Genomic DNA, 22,550 nt, shown 5'->3' with positions numbered 1-22,550 from the left:
CAATCATCGAGGAAATAGATTTTTCAATTAAGGCAGTAGCACTCTGGATTTTTGTAGCCACAGCAAAAGTCTCGATTTCCTATCTAGGGTCTTTGTAGGGAATTTCCTGCAAATTCGAAAGTAATTAGGTTTTTGGTCCAGATCCAAACAATAAATGTAGTCTTAATGTGGGTAATCAGAAAAAAATCTCTTTTTTCCACTAGACTCGAAAAGGTCTTTTTTTTTGTCAACTCTCCCATACTAAATGGTCAGTCTGAAGCAAAAGTTCTGGAGGAAAGTCTGCTGATGTCAAACTGATGAAAATATCTGTATCAGAACAGAAGAAAACATCTCAGGTAATATAAACAGAGCTCAAGTGGAGTCCCTGCGCACACAATAGGTGGCAGGCATCTAAGGGACAATGGTCTCTGAAGGGTGTGGTCTTCAGACTGCTTCTATGTGACATTTGCTTATTTTTAAATGCGAGTAGCCTACTCAAGTGACAGGGTTTGTAGACTCTGCCCATTGTTTGACATTAGACTGTTGTTGAAATGGTATTGTGGGACTACCAGCTGGACGACAGGGATGACTCAAGTATGTGGATCTATGAAAGCTCACATAACTGATCAACACTACTGGCCACGATAAGATCTATGAAAAGGGGTGAAACTCTAGCAAGAACACTATCCTATGGAATAAATACACAAAATACTTGAACAAAAACAAGGAAGCTGAAACATACAAGTAGAAATGCAAAGTTATACGTTGGACATAATATGAACCTTCTAACAATTTACATTAAAGCTGGACTTTGGATCTGGAATAAGCTAACCTTGAAGCATATGAGCACCTCTAGTATTTGGAGCTCTACAAAATCCACTATGTCGTCACTTGTATCACTGATTGGTATAGACAGGAGAAGCATTATTCACAAGTAGAAACATTACTTGTGCTGTGATCATCTTAAGTGTAGACAACTGAAATAAATAGGATAATTACACAATCACTGGCATATACGTATAATTTATTTTAAACAATATATTTGCAAGTTGGTCTGCTTCAATTTGATCGTTCAATCACTAAAGGATCTCTAACGGCCGAATGTTTGCTTCAAAGCAACCTTCCCAAATCATAGCCGTGCCTACATAAGCTCAAAGATCACAATATCAACATTTTAAATGTCAATGGAAGCACAGCAGCAAACACAAACAGGAAACATGTTTGAACAATGCAAATTTAGAGAAAATAAGCCATCATGAAATGGTTAAACACAAGTAAGAGAATTCATTTTAATAGCTCCCTCCAAATTTATTTTGAATAATTACATGTTATGTTTTCCATAATACAGATTGTTTCCGCTCACACAGACAAAATGACAAATATTCAAAATGTTGTTATCCATCACTGTACATGGTCAAACCAGGCCAGCTTGTGCGAAGGGTGAGTCGTTAACAACATTAGTGGCTTCATTTCATAAAATTCCTAACGTCTTGCTTTTCCCCTTCAAACATGATAATCACTTGTGAAAAAGGAAAACGTATGAGGGTTGGAAATTAGGATTGTTAATGCATTATTCCATAAGTGAAAAAATAGGCTGTAATTTTGTCATGCTACTTAGAAACAAATAAAGACAATGGAGGTTTTCAGTAGGTACTATACAGAAGATACTGACCATTTACTAGTTGGAAAAGATCATACAATACAAAATATAGAAAAGGAGAAAAAAAAAGGAAACTGCTCCCCCGCTTTCAATACACACAATAGTCATTTGGTCAAAATATATTGCTCAGCCGCTATGAATATTACTAAGAATGTGGTTTCCTTAAAGGATAGCAGCGGATGCAATTTGCTGTAGACAAACCCTCTCCCACTTTTTCAGTTAGATGTGAGGCACCTGCTTAGTAACACTGGTGGTCATGAGGCATCCGGTCACAGCAGCAGACTGGAGGCTCTCCCAATAGTCTGGTGGTCCTGCTTGGAACAAACTGATAAGGATCACTCGTATAGATATCTGGCCAAAGTATCTTCTGAATTTGTTTTTGGAGTAGGTGGTCATCTGCCTAACAGCTAGGATTAGTGTGGTACAACAATGCATCCATGGCTGCATTAGGCCCCAAAAAAAGGTTAAAAATACCCAAGGTTTTTTTTTCGGTCCTTTACTTTTGTCTCTAAAAGAACTTGAATCATTGCCCTGCTCTTTTATACCAGCAATAGATGTCACTGTGTTAGGAGCCAACATTTTTGTTACAGGAATTCTGTGAAAAAGTGGCCAAAATCGAAAAAGGTGGGAGAAGAGAAGAAGACTCCAAGCATGTGGTTGTCTAACAGGGCAAACATTGCAGGATCACCAGTAGCATCAGCCAATATACAAGTGCATCCATAAACGTTATGTTAATACAGCAGGCATCTCGCAGTGAAATAGCCCTGAGTTTTTGTGAATATTTTCTTCTTATTTACATGAATTGCTACCCGAGGTAACAACCAAAATGTTTTCATGGCAAGTTATTAGACATCCGCTGTATGTAAATACAAAGTGCCAGCTTTTAACTGTAACCACAAAACATTCCCTTCAAACAGAATTTTAATGTAACTTGCTCATTTTACTCACAGGTAGACTAACTGAATTTGTACTCAGGGCGACACCCAATAGACTATGGTCTTAAAGCCTCGCCATTTAGTCCACCAATTTAAAACAGATGCTTGTCCCTCAACAGTTACCACTTGGAGTGGTAGTTTCTTCCAGCTTCTGCCGAATAGGAACGTACATGTCACTTGCATGGAACAGTAGCAAGCAAACAATCTTATGGACACAGTTTACTGGCAATCAGGGCCTGGTCAGAATAGAGCAAGTTATTGCTGTCCTGACTGCCTAACCTGTGCGACTGAATTTAGTTTACTGATTAATCTAGAACATTCCAGAAAACCAATCCATCATACCACGGCCAACAATTTCCACATCCCTGGTCCAAATGAAACAAAAACCATTCAAATATTTGGGGCACAAAACCAACAGATAAAAATAAAGTGTTTTGAATGTGCTTCCGTTCTAGCAGGCATCACTGGGAGGGAAGGCCATGTGATGACAAGTAGGAATGCTTTTCTGAACTCCTACTAAATCAAAAAGCATGCATGAAATCTGTTGTATCTAGAGAGGTGATTAACTGCTATAATGAACAAGTACATATTTTTTTATTACCATGTCTGTACAACTCCAGAAAAGACGTTACCTTGGAGAAAGAATGAACATTTGATAAAGAACTCTTCAACTTCCCAATTTAGTAATATAACGGAAGAAGTCAGACACTTTAGCAGGGAGGTGAAATCAGAAACATATAAAAGAGTATTCATTCTATACAAACTAACATTTTAATTAAAAGACAATTTATCACATTCGAGCTCAAAACCTGCACTTTTTTTCAAGGTAAGACCGTGATGTTAAACGTTAACGTACTGCCACGGATAGTACAATGCAAGTCAAAGATGGAACAGGTTCATTCCTCTCAGGTTCCTAAGCTTGCAAGTAGCAATTTGGATGACTGGAGAGGGGTTCAAAAAGCTGTGAAGTTGATCTTGATAAGAAACACGAGTTATGAGAGCCAGTGAAATTTTGTTCAAGAAATGCACCCGCCATATCAATTGGTGTGAGAACACAATCACAGTGTTAACACTCCAGTTTCAGAAATGCTACATTTAAACACCCGATTACTGCTCACAGAATAATCTGCAGTCTTTTATTAGGCTCACAGCCCATCTGTCATCATAATACCATGAGATACACAGTACTTTATTTCAGGATAGGTAGGGATCTCTGACCCCATCATACTACTCGCTCACTTAATTTCTGAATCCTGTGCAATACCACAAAAAAACGAAACACCAGAAAATGCAAATACAACAGAAATAAATGACATCCCTAGAAACACTTAGCGTTGTACTTTGTTCCTCTTCTGGTACCATAACAGAGAGGACTCCGTGCCATGCTACGAACTCGAAGGCTGGACAGCTGACCCAGAATGGCATTGGTTTATGGTAGCACTCCAAAACTACTACTTCACTTTCTCACTTCCTTCCTCCGAGAATCATTTTAAAAGAATATGCTCCTAGAGGACAAGTTCTGTAGGTGCTTGGAAAGTAGCTATTTAACATTCTAAACGCCCCAAGAGTCCAACTTTCACAGCCAACTAGGAGGGAGTTAAGTCAGCTGTCCTTTAATAGTACGAGAAAATCGCCATTAACAAGTACTCTCCATTTCCCAACTGGGTTCATGATGCAGTTTTCGCATTTTTACAACAATCATTTTAACACAATTCTACCTGTGGTGTCCTTGGTTACAGGAAATCAAAAACTACAAACAATGGGTACACCCGCTAGGGCAATGACATTTTCAAGCTGTTGATACCCAATTAATCTCACTTAATGCCATACTCACCCCAGTTCCCACCTACCAAAAAATTATGAAATATTGAGAGGAACAGGAGGGCATTTTTGGGAGAGGGAGGTTTCGAAGGATGTTACACGCCGGGACACTGTATCCATCACCAGGCAAAAAAGGGAAGAGCAAAAGTTCATATATATTAAAAAAAAAAAAAAAAAGAGACTTAAGACTTAAAATTGAATTAGTATTTGTACAGGAAAGTGCAGGTGAACTACCCCTCCAGTTAATGATCAGAGGTTTACGGAGAAATCACAGCAGCTGCTCTGTCTTAAGTGCGATTGGTTAATGCAGATTCCAGTCAAGTCATTCTCTCTTGTTGGTGATGTTTTTTTCTATATTTTATTTTTTTGGACAGAACTTTTTTGGATTTGGGGCAAAAGGCTCAGTTACTGCAGCATGCGGTCCGATGGGGCGGGTTGTTTTCTTGGAGATCCACACCTCGATTTCTCCCCGGGGCTCCAGGAGTGTTCTGAGGCTCATTCTTCGGTAATTTCTTGGCTACAACAATAAGGTACAAATGTATGGGAACAGCAGATTGTTAATATTAAAAATATATTAGCAAATAAGATATACAAGGAATTCTACAGGGAAGGCTTACCGAGAGCAAAGGTTTTAAGAGCAACATTTTTCTAACTAGTTTGCAATCCCTATTAAAATGACTTGCTTGAAATGTAAACATTTAATAAGGTTCAAGTGAGCTTTTTCCATTAAGGTAACAAATTAATTTCCACCATCAACAGTCCACCACTCAAAGATGGCTACTGCAGATGTTTCATGCTTTAATCTTTCTAGCTGTGGCAGAAACCAGTCTATGGGAAACGTCATCATCTTGGAGAAAGTCATCAACGAAGGAAAGCAGGTAAAGAGGGGAAGGTAGGGTAAAGATCTGTTCTACAGAACGTTAACTGATTAAACTAAAAGTGGAAGTAAATTTAGAGAATAGGGATCAACACGACATCAACTGGACTAAAACTAACCTGGAGCGTAATAAAAGTACATTTACTATAAAACGAATCCTTGCCGGAAACCCAACAAACAGCATCTTCACTCTAATCAGAAGGTGAAACAAAAAGGGCATGATAAAATGCTTGAATAAACTACTCGTATATAAATGAGAAAAGAAAAAGTAAGGTTTAGGGGCATAAACTAATAAGATCATAACCCTATGTGACTAAACACTGTAGTGCAGAGGATACACAGATTCGGCACCTCACAAACAGCCAGTTCACTCAACAGATTATCAGTCTTCCTACCACAGACTCACATTTTTGGAGCACAGCAAACTGCGTTCTATTCTTGTGCAAGGTACTGCATTGAACTCTTTGAAAAAACCAAGCCATTTGGCAGCATTTTAACAAGGATTAAACCTCATGTTCTGAAAATACCAGCGTTTGCATCTAAAATACATCAATAAAACCCTCAAAAACTGGAATAAATTAAGTTGTTCTTAAACCTCAGCTATATTGCAGTGCCAACGAAACTAATTCAGGATGGGAAAATGGAGCCAAACCGATTTGCCACATTGAACATTCCAAGGGCTGATTTGGGTTCTCTCAGCAAGACAGGCATTTCAAGTTCAATACCTCACGCAAGTGTAGCAAAACCAGATGAGAAACAAGCTTTGGAAATGCAATAGGTCTCGCAATAGAAAAGTTTGAGCTTTTGGTGTGGTAAATGTAAATATTTTTTAATTTTTGTTTGTTTTGCAAATTATGAAAATATTAATTTTGTTATTTGAAATGCCAATAGTTATAAATTTAGCAAGTGTTACATCTATAGCATTAGTAAAGGTACATGTTTATTTTCCCCCTGTCTTCCATGTATTGATGTGACAAATCACAATCTTTTCAAAATGTTATAAATAATACGTTTAAACAACAAGATACAAATAAATAATACGTTTGCAATGCAATAGGGCTCGCATTAGTAAGGTTAGAGGTATTAGTATTGTAAATGACAATTTTTTTTATTTATGTTTTTGTTTTGAAAATAACCAAATTAATAACTGTCATTTACAATGCCAACAGTGTTAACTTTTGCAAACGCGACACCTATAGCATTTGTAATGCAATATGTGTTGTATTTACATGACTTAGATGTATTAATATTAAAAATAACAATGGGTTGTATTTTTTCCAATATTTAATACATAAATAAAAGTTATTGTAATTTATAATGGCAATAGCTTAAACTTTTGCAAATAACTTTTTGGAAGATTATGTTTAGTGTATTTTATTGTGATGAAAATAAAAGAACAGAAGTGAAATATTAAAAATAATTTGTGACATTTGTAATAAAGTTTGAAACATTGAGAGAACATTTGAATCAGTTGTTGAATGGTTGCACAGATTGATGCTGTGGTGGCTCTGAATGATGTTGTGGTAGCGCAGAGTGGGCGAGGGACGGATGGATAGAGTGGGCGAGGGACGGATGGATAGAGTGGGCGAGGGACGGATGGATAGAGTGGGCGAGGGACGGATGGATAGAGTGGGCGAGGGACGGATGGATAGAGTGGGCGAGGGACGGATGGATAGAGTGGGCGAGGGACGGATGGATAGAGTGGGCGAGGGACGGATGGATAGAGTGGGCGAGGGACGGATGGATAGAGTGGGCGAGGGACGGATGGATAGAGTGGGCGAGGGACGGATGGATAGAGTGGGCGAGGGACGGATGGATAGAGTGGGCGAGGGACGGATGGATAGAGTGGGCGAGGGACGGATGGATAGAGTGGGCGAGGGACGGATGGATAGAGTGGGCGAGGGACGGATGGATAGAGTGGGCGAGGGACGGATGGATAGAGTGGGCGAGGGACGGATGGATAGAGTGGGCGAGGGACGGATGGATAGAGTGGGCGAGGGACGGATGGATAGAGTGGGCGAGGGACGGATGGATAGAGTGGGCGAGGGACGGATGGATAGAGTGGGCGAGGGACGGATGGATAGAGTGGGCGAGGGACGGATGGATAGAGTGGGCGAGGGACGGATGGATAGAGTGGGCGAGGGACGGATGGATAGAGTGGGCGAGGGACGGATGGATAGAGTGGGCGAGGGACGGATGGATAGAGTGGGCGAGGGACGGATGGATAGAGTGGGCGAGGGACGGATGGATAGAGTGGGCGAGGGACGGATGGATAGAGTGGGCGAGGGACGGATGGATAGAGTGGGCGAGGGACGGATGGATAGAGTGGGCGAGGGACGGATGGATAGAGTGGGCGAGGGACGGATGGATAGAGTGGGCGAGGGACGGATGGATAGAGTGGGCGAGGGACGGATGGATAGAGTGGGCGAGGGACGGATGGATAGAGTGGGCGAGGGACGGATGGATAGAGTGGGCGAGGGACGGATGGATAGAGTGGGCGAGGGACGGATGGATAGAGTGGGCGAGGGACGGATGGATAGAGTGGGCGAGGGACGGATGGATAGAGTGGGCGAGGGACGGATGGATAGAGTGGGCGAGGGACGGATGGATAGAGTGGGCGAGGGACGGATGGATAGAGTGGGCGAGGGACGGATGGATAGAGTGGGCGAGGGACGGATGGATAGAGTGGGCGAGGGACGGATGGATAGAGTGGGCGAGGGACGGATGGATAGAGTGGGCGAGGGACGGATGGATAGAGTGGGCGAGGGACGGATGGATAGAGTGGGCGAGGGACGGATGGATAGAGTGGGCGAGGGACGGATGGATAGAGTGGGCGAGGGACGGATGGATAGAGTGGGCGAGGGACGGATGGATAGAGTGGGCGAGGGACGGATGGATAGAGTGGGCGAGGGACGGATGGATAGAGTGGGCGAGGGACGGATGGATAGAGTGGGCGAGGGACGGATGGATAGAGTGGGCGAGGGACGGATGGATAGAGTGGGCGAGGGACGGATGGATAGAGTGGGCGAGGGACGGATGGATAGAGTGGGCGAGGGACGGATGGATAGAGTGGGCGAGGGACGGATGGATAGAGTGGGCGAGGGACGGATGGATAGAGTGGGCGAGGGACGGATGGATAGAGTGGGCGAGGGACGGATGGATAGAGTGGGCGAGGGACGGATGGATAGAGTGGGCGAGGGACGGATGGATAGAGTGGGCGAGGGACGGATGGATAGAGTGGGCGAGGGACGGATGGATAGAGTGGGCGAGGGACGGATGGATAGAGTGGGCGAGGGACGGATGGATAGAGTGGGCGAGGGACGGATGGATAGAGTGGGCGAGGGACGGATGGATAGAGTGGGCGAGGGACGGATGGATAGAGTGGGCGAGGGACGGATGGATAGAGTGGGCGAGGGACGGATGGATAGAGTGGGCGAGGGACGGATGGATAGAGTGGGCGAGGGACGGATGGATAGAGTGGGCGAGGGACGGATGGATAGAGTGGGCGAGGGACGGATGGATAGAGTGGGGGGATGGACGGATGGAGTGGGGGGACTGATGGAGTGGGGGGACTGATGGAGTGGGGGGACTGATGGAGTGGGGGGACTGATGGAGTGGGGGGACTGATGGAGTGGGGGGGGACTGATGGAGTGGGGGGACTGATGGAGTGGGGGGACTGATGGAGTGGGGGGACTGATGGAGTGGGGGGGACTGATGGAGTGAGGGGGACAGATGGAGTGAGGGGGACAGATGGAGTGAGGGGGACGGATGGAGTGAGGGGGACGGATGGAGTGAGGGGGACGGATGGAGTGAGGGGGACGGATGGAGTGAGGGGGGGACGGATGGAGTAGGGGGGGACGGATGGAGTGGGGGGACACGGATGGAGTGAGGGGGACACGGATGGAGTGAGGGGGACACGGATGGAGTGAGGGGGACACGGATGGAGTGAGGGGGACACGGATGGAGTGAGGGGGACGGATGGAGTGAGGGGGACGGATGGAGTGAGGGGGACGGATGGAGTGAGGGGGACGGATGGAGTGAGGGGGACGGATGGAGTGAGGGGGACGGATGGAGTGAGGGGGACGGATGGAGTGAGGGGGACGGATGGAGTGAGGGGGACGGATGGAGTGAGGGGGACGGATGGAGTGAGGGGGACGGATGGAGTGAGGGGGACGGATGGAGTGAGGGGGACGGATGGAGTGAGGGGGACGGATGGAGTGAGGGGGACGGATGGAGTGAGGGGGACGGATGGAGTGAGGGGGACGGATGGAGTGAGGGGGACGGATGGAGTGAGGGGGACGGATGGAGTGAGGGGGACGGATGGAGTGAGGGGGACGGATGGAGTGAGGGGGACGGATGGAGTGAGGGGGACGGATGGAGTGAGGGGGACGGATGGAGTGAGGGGGACGGATGGAGTGAGGGGGACGGATGGAGTGAGGGGGACGGATGGAGTGAGGGGGACGGATGGAGTGAGGGGGACGGATGGAGTGAGGGGGACGGATGGAGTGAGGGGGACGGATGGAGTGAGGGGGACGGATGGAGTGAGGGGGACGGATGGAGTGAGGGGGACGGATGGAGTGAGGGGACGGATGGAGTGAGGGGACGGATGGAGTGAGGGGGACGGATGGAGTGAGGGGGACGGATGGAGTGAGGGGGACGGATGGAGGGGGGGACGGATGGAGTGGGGGGACGGATGGAGTGGGGGGACGGATGGAGTGGGGGGGACGGATGGAGTGGGGGGACGGATAAAGTGGGGGGGACGGATAAAGTGGGGGGGACGGATAAAGTGGGGGGGACGGATGGAGTGGGGGGGACGGATGGAGTGGGGGGACGGATGGAGTGGGGGGACGGATGGCGTGGGGGGACGGATGGCGTGGGGGGACGGATGGCGTGGGGGGACGGATGGCGTGGGGGGACGGATGGAGTGGGGGGACGGATGGAGTGGGGGGACGGATGGAGTGGGGGGACGGATGGAGTGGGGGGTCGGATGGAGTGGGGGTATGGATGGATGGAGTGGGGGTATGGATGGATGGAGTGGGGGTATGGATGGATGGAGTGGGGGTATGGATGGATGGAGTGGGGGTATGGATGGATGGAGTGGGGGTATGGATGGATGGAGTGGGGGAGCCGAAGGTAAGAAAAAAACGAGTGCAATCAGGGGAGCAGAAGGCACGAAAAACGAGTACAATCAGAGGAGAAGAAGGCACAAAAAATAGAAGAAATGGAGAAGCATGGGGAGCTGGCAGGAGATGGGGGTGAGAGGATAAAGAGTTGGATAGAAGGACCAGGATAAAAAGATGGAAGGTGGTGAGAAGAGGTGGATGAGATAAGGGCGAGGATGTAGGTGGAGAGACTCCAAAGAGATGGGAGTGGAGAGAGACTAGAGGTAAAGGAGGCTGGAGAGGAGAGGAGCAAGATAGAGATCAGGGGGGAGGGGGCAGGGAGGCCAGAGGAGCTGTGAAGCATCCAGACTGTCCTGAAGAAAATAAGGTTCGAGGTGAGGCCAGAGAGTGAGGCAGGGCCTGGGCCGAGCGCGGCAGGCAGGGCCTGGGCCGAGCGCGGCAGGCAGGGCCTGGGCCGAGCGCGGCAGGCAGGGCCTGGGCCGAGCGCGGCAGGCAGGGCCTGGGCCGAGCGCGGCAGGCAGGGCCTGGGCCGAGCGCGGCAGGCAGGGCCTGGGCCGAGCGCGGCAGGCAGGGCCTGGGCCGAGCGCGGCAGGCAGGGCCTGGGCCGAGCGCGGCAGGCAGGGCCTGGGCCGAGCGCGGCAGGCAGGGCCTGGGCCGAGCGAGGCAGGGCCTGGGCCGAGCGAGGCAGGGCCTGGGCCGAGCGAGGCAGGGCCTGGGCCGAGCGAGGCAGGGCCTGGGCCGAGCGAGGCAGGGCCTGGGCCGAGTGAGGCAGGGCCTGGGCCGAGCGAGGCAGGGCCTGGGCTGAGTGAGGCAGTATTGGGGGCTGGGGCCAGATGATGAAAGGAGTGCATTTTTTGGTGCGTTACATCTGCTGAGCTGCCATCTGTCAGGTGTGAGGGTCAAACCATTGGAAGCTGAATCTTACTAGTAAAAGATGGATCTACAGCGGATCTAGAGGCTGTGAGCTTGGAAACAGGATCTGAGAAATGCAAGAGATGCTCCCAATAGTCGCAGGCAGGGACACAAACCAGCTCTTCGGAAAGCGGCGGAGTTCTGCGATCGTGGGGATCAGCCAGATAAATTAGACTATTACAGAATTAAATCGGGGACAAGCTGTTTGTGATGTCAGGAATGGCATTTCACCTCTGCAGAGGCATCCATGATAGTCCCATCCCGTCAACATATTCTGCGATGTTGCATGCAGACACAGAGGACTATGTAGAACAAGAGGGTTTTCAGAAATGTAGCCACTGCTGTTTTTTTGCCGGCCTGACCTTTGGCTCAAGGCATAAAGTTGTGAGTGCCCCCATACTGGTCGTGGCGATTGTGAAGTAAACACACTGTCTGGTGAACGTGCTCTCTGGTGAACGCACTTTCTCTGCTCCCTGACTTTACGCGGGCTCTGCATCAGGATCACTGAGTGATCTAGGTTACATCTAAGCCCTGATTACAGGAGGCCTGGGAATTGCGTGGCCTCACGCACTGTGCACCCAGTAAATGCACATTACAAGGGAGCTCGATCTTGAACCAGTATTACCTTGACGATCAGGATAGGGGCCTAAGGGAACTAATGCCTTACTTACCAACACTTCACTCACCTATGCCTCATGTACAAACACCTACATAGAGAAAAGGGTGCTTGCCCTAAATGTACTTAGTTGTGCCCTGGAGGTTTCAGCGCCGGGTTGCGGCGCCTGCGGGCCTGGTTATAAAGGAGCTGAAAAGTTGAGCCGCTAACTCCCCTTTTGTTTACTCGGTTTGTTTTTTGGAACAACTTCTGCATTGTTTCATTCCATCTCTTTGTGAGTTGTGCTCTAGTGCGCACGCAGCTCGTGAACAGACTTCATTTAATACATACTACGTGACAGTGTTTAATCCAGTCACCTAATAAGGGAGTTTACGGAACACACAGTCTTCCGGAAAGGAAATAAGTGTGATAGAAAGTATGATGCAGGCCTCAAGCCCTTGATTCGGTCATGCCCCCTTCCAGATTCTTGAACTCTGCCAGTTCCAACCTAGCCATTCTGCCTAGATTTAGCAGATCATGAAAGGGCAGACGCTTATCGACTATCTGGCTGCAAGACAGTACAATGCTCTTTCACAATAACTCTGCCCAGTCCTAGTGAGATTGCTCTCAGGAAACAGCTGAAAACGTATTGGCCTCTTATGTGTAGGTGGTCCTAGAATTGGCTTCATTTTCGGTCACCAGCATTAAGAAGCTCTATTTGGACGGCTCTGCACTTTATAATTAATAAACATAAGCCAACACTTGTGACATGCCCCTAAGTACCGACTAGGAGAAAACAATGCTTTAGACCAGTGAAGTATGAGGCTGGCTAGCAAAAGTATGTTTGGCACTTGACTATCTTTAAATTCAGAACTTTTCTGTAGCTTCCCAGTTCGCAGCACCTAGAAGCAGCTTTCAGGGCACGCATTCATGGACGCAGACATCATTTTTTTATGGCTCATTGGTACTTACCTGAATCAACTGCTTTCTGCTAGAGGGAAGCCGCATCCGCCGTGCTGCTGCTGTTGTTGTGAAGAGTGGACTCCCCGCGGGGTGGACACCGGGGCACCCGGGCTGGCCGGGGGCAGTGTTTCCTGCTCAGGGATGTTCAAAAACTTAACGAGCAGGACTGGGCTCTGTAAACACTGCACTGCGGGGAGCAGGGATAGGGTCAAGTACAGCCTTGTACAATGCAGCACAATCTTCTGCAGATTTATGTATAAGTTATGTCAAATCGCACATCTGTATGGAGGTCAAACTGCAGCAGAAGTATTAGAAACTGTGAAAGGCTGGGGAAGGCGTGGGTTTGTGGAAACAGATACGTCTCAGCCCAGCAGGAGTCAGAGACAAACAGTTACAAGACACTGAAATGCAGACCAACAACGGCAATGGAGATTAAGGGAGAGGAGAGCATGAGGGGAGAAAGGAAACATCCCAAACCACAGGGAAGAATGCATCCCTCCAGTCGCAGGGTGCCTGTCTTTTGCGTTATGCTGAATGACAAACACATAGTTGGCTTTGTGTGCTAAAGTTGGAGCAAGCCACTAACAAGCTACTGGCATTGCTGTGGGGAGGGAGGGGGTGCAATTATGCGAGGCAGGCTGGTTAGGAAGCAATTGGCAAGGGTGGGAGGCTGAGACTTTGATGTGGGGAAATGCTTGTGGTCACGTGATTTCACGTGAACGGTTGAAAATCCTCTTTTTAAGAGCTTACTTTAAGTCTTGGTTTCACCGCAATAGGTCTCTCTACGAGACCTAAAAACGAATGCCTGTGCATATTAAATAGGATTTATAATTTAAGAGATACCTGTGGTTTTTTTTTAAACAAAGAACTTTGATGAGCCAAAATTGAACTAATTATTTGTCATGTTATACAAATAGTGAAGAGAAACAACCACTCCAATGCTTTACATGTCTAAATATCGAGTGATATGGAGCACACTACTAATTAAAATAATGAGGGTTACTAACCACATGTTTCCTGCCCTTACAGATAATAACTAGATGGCTGTTCATAGGTCTAGTTATAAAAAGTCAGCTTAACTCCGTTCTAACCTCTGGATTTGTAAAGCTGGAAAGTTATTCTGAACTTGAAGGTACTTTTGATAATGGCAATATACAGGACCAATAAGTCGTAACAGTCGACTTTTTCAAGACAGGTTTGGCAAAACTGCTAACACAGGTCTGTTTGCGCTTGCTCAGTCACCACTTGGTCCAGCTAATATGAAACATGCGCAGTAAAAATAATTAGGTTTTAGAATACAGCTTGTACAATAAAACAGTTGGACTGGGGCTAGTTTTGGAACTCCCCTCATTTATGGAGAGAATGAACAGTTTAGCAACCCCTAAAAAAATAATTTGGGATAGGCATCAGTAACCTATAGTAGCTAAAGAAACTGTGGAACAACAAAGCGTAATCTCACTTCCTGTAGCTCAACTTTATATTCCTTACTTGGCTATTAAATTCTAATATGTAATTGAAATCATAAGTAGTAAGCACGATAAAAAACTAGAAAATCTTGTATGCCTTGCAATTTCAGGCTCCCTACCGGCAACAGTGCATGAAATTCCGATCTTTCAAAAGCCTCATCTTACACAGAAAAGATAGAAAAGCTTATTTAAAAAAAAATTTCAAGTGTCAAAAAGATGATCAGAGTGCCGCCTAAATCAAAATGCACTGAGTATGATGATTAAGTGCACAGACGGGACAAGAAAAGGCGTTTGAGGTGAAGCTGCCTACTTCTGGGTGCCTGTAATTGGTTACAAATCTGAGGCATGCGATGATCTGTTCCAATTAGGCTTTGCCCAGGCCACGAAACCCTTAGGAGCAACCAGTTGAACCTATGTAGTGCAGATGTACACTTACACGTGGGTATTGGGAGGAAGAAAACCAGTTACTTACCAGTAAATACGGTTATCAAGTATTGCCATCTTTCATAGATTCACATACCTGAACCATTCCCCGTTGTCTAGTTGGGAGTGCCACAGTAACATAATCAAGCAGTTATCAACAATTTACATAGGCTATTAAATGAATGACCTAATGCCATTATAGTCGATCTCCTTTTTAAAAAGCCAATCAGCTGTCAGCTCCCTCCGAATACTCTTAGCAGAGACTGTTTCCCTCACATTTTCCAAGCACTAGTGGGAAGTAAATATCTCATAAAACAAGAGAGGAAAGCCGGTATGGGGAGGAAGGTGGGTTATATGTCAAGCTATGAAGGATACCAATACGGGATAACCTTAGTGACAGGCAAGTAACTTCTTTCCTTATCCAGTATTGGGGTATCTTTCATAGATTCACATGCTTTAATCAGAATTGCAAGCAGTATAGTCAAAGATCATAAGAAGACCTTGTCAGGCGAACAAGTGAATCGCCAACTTTCACAAGTATACAACTTAAGGAAGAAAAACTGGAAATTCTAAAACTGACATTTCCTAGTGAAAAGCATCACATTATTTTGAATAAACATAAAACATGAATTTCATGCTAATAATTTTTTCGGTATAAATAGGCAGGTAACTGGTAGGTGGGTGGGTCAGTGAGGAATCCACAGGCAGATCCACCAGAAAAATCGTTACCGAAGGTAAGTAACTTGTTCTTCTCATGGATGCATCTGCCTGTGGATTCCTCACCCTTTGAATTGAATTTTCAAGCAATCGCGCTCCCGGACGAGGGTGCCCGTTAATCTATACCGAAAAATCCTGCATCACAGAATGTGCAAAGTGGCCGTCCTTCCTGACCTCTGAGTCTAAGCAGTAATGCTTCGCCAAAGTGTGGAGGGAGGCCCAAGTTGCCGCCTTACAGATGTCTACAACAGGGACATCTCTAACTAGAGCCAAAGAAGACGACTTCGCTCTGGTTGAATGAGCTTGAATACCTACAGGAGGCTCCTTCTTGGCCATGGTGTAGCAGATCTTGAGGCAGAGGAAAAGTTGGCTCTCCAACCTTAAGTCTTTTGTCCTGTCCAGGTAGAAGCGGACCATCCTCTTGGGGTCCAGGCAGTGAAGTCTCTCCTCCTTCTTGGAAGGGTCAAGGTGGGAAGGGGGAGGGAGGGGAAGGGGGGGGGGGAGGCGGGGCGGGGCAGGGTGAGGACAGAAAGTGGGTACAGTGACAGATTTTCCTAGATGGAAGGGAGTGACCACCTTAGGCAGGAAAGAACCTCGGGTCCTAAGAACCATATTATACACATGTATTGAGGTAAAAAGGAGGCTTCGCGCTAAGGGCCTGCAGCTCACTAACACTCCTGGCAGAAGTAATCGCAATCAGAAATACTGTCTTAAATGCTAGAAATCTCAATAGACAACTATGTAGTGGTTCAAAGGGGACCCCATCAAGAAGCAGCACCATTTCTGGAGACCTTGCTTTGAGTAGCCAGTTGTACAGGTAGGGAAAAACAGGAAACCTCAACCTTCTGAAATGTGCGGCTACCACCGCCATCCCCTTTGTGAAGATCCATGGTGCGGATGTAACCGAACGGAAGGACCACATTCGGATAGTGTTGAGACCCCATAGTAAAATGGAGATACTTCCGATGCCGCTTCAGGATGGGAATGTGAAAATACGCCATCTTGTAAATCTAAAACCATCCATTCTTCCTGCTTGCGGCGCCAGGAAAACCAGAATTAGGGTCAACATCTTGAATTTCTCCTGTTGGAGGTAAAAAGTCAAGATCCAGAGGTCTAAGATCGGTCTCAATCGCCTGTCCTTTTTAGGGATCAGGAAATACAGGGAGTAGCATCCCTGACCCCATTACTGCTACGGAACTACCTCTATTGCACTTCTCTAGTAGAGACAGAATCTCCTGTTGCAGGAGCAATGTATGGTCCTCCAAACGCCAGCCCTGGCAAGGGGGAAAGGAGGGGAAGTTCCAGAAAGGAAGGGTGTAACCATTTTCTACGAGATCCAACACCGAGATCTGATGTAAAACATATCCAATTTCGTATAAAATGGGACACCCAACCTCCCACGGGCAACCTCTACCTTTCCCTCTGTATGATCTACATAGCGGATTCGCCTCCTGTGTTTGCGGCTACTGCTCCTGAAACAAGCTTCCGAGGACCGGTTTCTGGCATTCCAGCCGTCTTCAGCCCGGCTTGCTTGAATCCAGTGGCAAAGTGAGCAAGGGACTCACGTCTGAGCATACCCTGCCACACTTATGGCGGCCAAAAGCGGTACAAAAGCGGGTGGTGATGGACGGAAGCTTGTTTCCAGTCCAGGGAAGACATGGCTTGGCAGTTCGGGCTGGACTGTTCCCATGAGGCACAGGGTCAGACTGATTTGCATATAGCCATGTCTGAACTGGGGTGGCAGAGTGGGCTAAAATACGGTGATGGATTAAACCCAGATCTTTTGACTTGATTGATTCAGATGCTCCGTCCATCACCACCCCCTTTTGTACCAATACTTCTAACATGGGCAAAGTCAAAGCCTCATTAAATGGGAGCAGAGGCTCGGTCACAGATGGAGTGAAGAACCTCTGTTAGGATGTTTTACTTCATTTCAGCAGTGGTCAATTGTAAGTCCAGGAGATCAGCAGCTTTTCTGGTAATAGAGTAGTAATAAGATCTCTTGAGAAGGAAGACCCCTAGGAGAAGAGCATTCACACTCTGGAGATATATTTAGCCCACTAGCCTCTCGAAGCCCCCCCACTCCTGTTGCTCCTGGAATTCTTCCTCCCCTAGACACCTCTGTGCCTCTCTTCTCGACCTCAACTTGGGTATCTGCGTCGGCGGCTTTGGGGCCAGCGTCAATGGATCTACAGGGACAGTCGAAGTCACAGAGAAAAGCCCAGGCGGCGTCGGAGAATATTCCATTCTCCCCTCCTGGGATTGCACCAACATCGGAAACGTCTGCGTCGGGAGAGGCCAACTCGGGGTCATTGCAAGAATGGCATGAAAGGTGCCTGTGCGAAATGAGGTGGTAATCCTCCCAACTTTTAACTTTGCGGCCCCATGGGGCCAACAGGCACCCAAGAAGGGTTAGCTGCCCTGGCAAACATGCCATACATCGCCTTCAAAAAGTGCAAAGGATCCGTACCTGGAGTCAGAAAGGGTGGGTACGGATCTAGAACCTCCTGTTCGGGAACAGCTCGAGACTGTAAGACCGGTTCTGGCTGAGGTGCCAGAGACACTGGAGCCGGACTGTTCAGAGGCGGGTACGGATCTAGAACCTCCTGTTCGGGAACAGCTCGAGACTGTAAGACCGGTTCTGGCTGAGGTGCCAGAGACACTGGAGCCGGACTGTTCAGAGGGTTGCATCCCTGGTCACCGGAGAAGCTCTCTAAGTCGAAGAGTGTGCCAGAGTCACCGGAGGCGGAGGGGAACCCTCATCCTTTCTGAGACACCATGGAGTTTGAGACTCAGACTTCGGCAACTTGTAATTAAAAGAGCAACATCTGGAGCCATGATTCTGCTGCTGCTTCTTGTGCTTCCTCGATGACTTCTAGGTGTGGAGAATCGGATTCTCTGACTTCGATCTAGTCCTTCTTTGGCCCCGCTTCTGCTTCTATGCTTTGACCATGAAAAATGTGGCCTCCCTCTCCTTGAGGGCACCACAAACATCCCTTGACCTGGTGATCAGACGACAGGCACCGAAGACAATTATCATGGGGTCAGTGATGAACATATAACCCCTGCATTGCCTACAAGGTTTACATCCAGATTTCTTCTTAACAGCCATCACACTGCTACAATTTCGGGAGCACCTTTAACAATGAAACACTGTACAAATGGAAGCCCTGGAAAAAAACGTAACGAGTCGACTGTGCAGAAAAAAGGGAACCGACGTAAGCACGCCAACAAGGTCTTCTGGTGGCTCCGATGTTGCGCAGGGTCGCCAGTGGAGCCTTTCCATTGGGCCATCCTCGTTGACGTGAGAGATATGGAGAACGTTTTCTGTGGAATTCAGTGCAAGGGGTAATTCAAAAGGTGAGGAATCCACAGGCAGATGTATCCAGCAGAAATTTAAAGTATACACATACGTGCCAGTATAGCAAAACAGATACCCTTCCAATGTTGTAAATGTCAATATATTGTAGTCTGAAGAAAGAAAAAGGAAATGCTCTAACATGCATTAAAATAGAGAATGAGGTAACATACGTGTAGGCAAGCTTTTTTAAAACAAGACTTAATCTTGTCATAAGGAAAAAATGCAAAACAACAAATCACTATATTTATTATAAATAGATACATCATATGCATATATACATTCATATAAAGAATCCTTACTAGAAAGAGGCTCACCTTAGTTGAACAAATGGATTAATACAGACAGCTGCAGCCCCCCACTACGCAGATTCCAGTGCTTCATGAAAGTATGGGTACTTTTCCAGGTTGCAGCACTGCACATTTTCTCCAATGTCACTTCAGCAAAAAAGCTGCTAATGTGGACAACTGGTCTCGTAGAGTGTGCCTTAGTCTTTCCTGTTAAAGGTCTGCTAGCCTTATTGTGACAAAACTGAATTGTCGCGGAAACCCATCTAGCAACCGTGGCTTTTGTGAATACTGTTCATTCCCTGACTTGACTGTAAGCCACAAGCAACTGACCAATCTTTCGAATGGCCTTTGTTCTTTGCAGGTAAAATCTGAGACACCGTTTGATATCAAGCTTATGCAATGCCCTCTCAGCTGACGTAATTGAATTTGGGAAGAAAGAACGACTAGTACTGGTTCATTAAGAAGAAACTTAGATGGAACTTGGGATAAAGTCTTCTGTGAACCGAATTATTGTGTTTTTTTTTATAGAGAATGCTTGTATTTCACGAACCCTCCTCGCCGAAGAGAGCCAGGAGGAGAGGTACCTTCCAAGTGAGGCATTTCAATTCTGTTCTGTGAATTGGCTCAAATAGCTGCTTCATCAATTGTATGAGAACCAAATTGAGTTTACATTCTGGATGGGGTTCCCGCACTGGAGGGAAGGTGTGAAAAAAACTGTTCATAAATTCTTTCTTTAGACTAGCGGCACAGAGGGAAGGAGCCTGAGTGGCACTTCTGTACCGAGAGATTGAGGCTAGGTGCACTTTGACTGAAGCTAATTTAAGGTCTGATTTTGCTAAGGAGTGTAGATAGGGCAAAATCCGATCAGGAGATGCTTGAAACAATTTACATTTAAGCTCCTGTGTTTTATTAATACTTCCAGCTCTAGACCATGCGAGAATGTCCCTGCATTCGTGGGAGACATTCATGTCCCTGAACTCCAGGAGCCAAGCATGTAAGCGAAGAGATGTTGGTTCTGGATGACATACCTGGCCATGGCCAGGAGAGATGGTGCTGGCTGCAGGCGTGCCTGAACTCAGATGAGGAAGTTCCGGAAACCACCACTTAGGGGCTATTAGTATCAGGCGGCAGCGCTCTGCTTTCGTTTTGACAAGTACCCTGGGGATCAATGGGATGGGGGAAGGCGTAGGCATATTATCCGGGACCATCGCATTGAAAGGGCCTTTCCTAATGATCCTGGGAGACGGAACCTGATGGCATAGGACTAGCATTTGGAGTGGTCGTTCTGGCAAAGAGGTCTAGCACTGGTCTGCCCCACAGCGCAAACACACTGTCCAGTTGCTACTGATTCAATTACCATTTGTGGCAACTGTCTGATGCCCTGCTGAGGGCATATGCTAGGGTGTTGTGTAGCCCAGGGACGTGTTCGGCCTTGAGAGATATACCATGTTCCGTTGTCCACTCCAACAGTTCTTATGCTTCTTGCGATAGCGTGCGACTTAGTTCCTCCCTGTTTATGTAGGACATGTTGCCCATATAGGCTTACGAACCAGCACAGAGGCACCTGCTATCCTTGGTAAGAAAGCTTGTAGGGAGAGAAATATGGCTTTGAGCTCCAGACTGTTGATGTGTCTCAGTTTTTGAGTACTGGACCATTTGCCCTGAATCTGAAGATCTTGTAGGTGGCCCCCAGCCTTTCAAAGAGGTGTCCGTTGTTATAATACAATCTGGAATCAATTGGAGAAAGGTAAGACATTTCATGAGATTTGGCCTGCGATACCACCATTGCAGGGCTTCCTTCATGACCAGAGTTATATGTAGCATGTCTTTGAAGGTGTCTGATGTTTGCAGCCACTGATGTTGAAGCTCCTCCAGATGAGGTCTCATCCTTGGCCTGGCCAACGGGACGAGGTCCATCGCTGATAACACGTCAAAGAGCGATTTGTACTTTTACAGAAAGGGACCGTTTTCTTGAAATGGCCAGCGCTAACTGCTGCAGACTGACTTGTCGCTCGTCTGAGAGGAAGGCTTTGAAACAGGCTGTGTCTAACCTGGGGCTCAAACTATATGACCTGGCTGGAAAGAAATGATGACTTGTCTTGATTCACTGTCAGTCCTAGACTGTGAAACAGACAAGCTTCTGTAGTATTGGTGACTTGTGTGCTTTCAGCAGCCAGTCATCAGAGTAGGGGAAAACTTGGTGACCTTGAGATTACAGAGCTGCAGCTACTGGGGTGAGGCACTTCGTAAATATCCTTGGTGCAGATTTGAGGCCAAAAGGAAGGACCTTTAATTGGTAGTGGGTACCAGCTACTGTAAACCGGACATGTTTTCGATGAATGGGGATGTGGAAGAATGAGTCTTCCAAATTGAGGGAGGTAATGAAGTCCTCTTTGTTGAGGCGACGTGGGATATTGGCCAGTGTTACCATCGTGAATGTCTGTTTCCTTAGGAATTTGTTGAGCTTCCTGAGGTCCAGTATTAGTCTCCACTCTCCCGATTTCTTTTTTATTAAGAAAAAACAAAAGTAGAAACCTCAACCCCTTTGCAGCAACGGGACCTCTTCAATTGCTCCCTTGGAGAGCAGGACCATGGCTTCTTTGTGTAATAAGTGAAGACGAGGGGGAGGGGCTCGCCTGGGTGGAGTAGTATGTGGTTTCTCTGAATTCCAGGGTATGGCCAATGGCTACTGAATCCAATACCCAATGGTCTGTAATTTTGTCCTTCCACTGCTGTAAATAGTTGGAAATTCTCGCACCCATGGGATGAGAAGGATGGGAAGCTGGTACCTGATTTCGTTCCTTGTTTTCTGCCGGTGTCATGGGTGGGTGTTCTCTTGCAGCCCCCTTAGGAGAGAGAAACTAGCTGTTGATGGTTGACGTTATGCCATAGGTTGGTAGTTCTGTCTGCATTGTGGCTGATAGGCCTGATATTGCTGGGTCCTTTGAAAGCCACTTCTGTAGGTGGTGAAGCAGCGTCCTCTGGCTTCTCTAAATGACACTTTCCTGTACTGCAGGGTGGCTAAAGATTTCGCCAATTGTGTGTCGGTTTTTATTGTTAGGCGCGCATCATCGATTTGTTTGCCAAACAAGATCCCATCAAAAGCCATATCCAGTATCTTAGTTTGGTCTTCCGGTCTGAAGTACGAGTTACTTACCTTCGGTAAGTATGACTTTGGTAGAAACGTTGTCTAGCCGCAGATTCCTTAACTTTGAAAATCTACAGGCGTCAGACTGGATCCGGACTTTGTTTTGCAGCAGCACATCTACGCACCGGGGGGTGGTGCCACACGACCCTGCCCGGACGTCGTCCAAGTACATGATGTCAGCGAGGTCATAAGTCCCTCCCGGTGCGCTGACGTCACGTTTTCTTCAGAGAAACATTTCCGCGGCACAACGCAGAGCCACCAACAACAAACTGAAAGTATGGGA

At 47.2% G+C, this 22,550-nt stretch overlaps 1 protein-coding gene across 1 annotated transcript in view; it reads right to left on the bottom strand.

The window, feature by feature from the left end:
• Window positions 1-986: 986 nt before the first annotated feature.
• RAB5C (RAB5C, member RAS oncogene family) overlaps window positions 987-22,550 on the bottom strand; it is a 65,502-nt gene continuing 43,938 nt past the window's right edge. Inside the window, exon 4 of the mRNA XM_086924136.1 lies at window positions 987-4,912. Within this exon, the coding sequence (XP_086780262.1) occupies window positions 4,797-4,912 (116 nt within the window). The 3' untranslated portion in view covers window positions 987-4,796. The remainder of the gene's footprint in view (window positions 4,913-22,550) is intronic.

This window comes from Lissotriton vulgaris, chromosome 5 (assembly GCF_964263255.1).
Source record: "Lissotriton vulgaris chromosome 5, aLisVul1.2, whole genome shotgun sequence".
Classification (NCBI taxonomy): domain Eukaryota; kingdom Metazoa; phylum Chordata; class Amphibia; order Caudata; family Salamandridae; genus Lissotriton; species Lissotriton vulgaris.
This window is presented reverse-complemented; position numbering and strand designations above follow the sequence as displayed.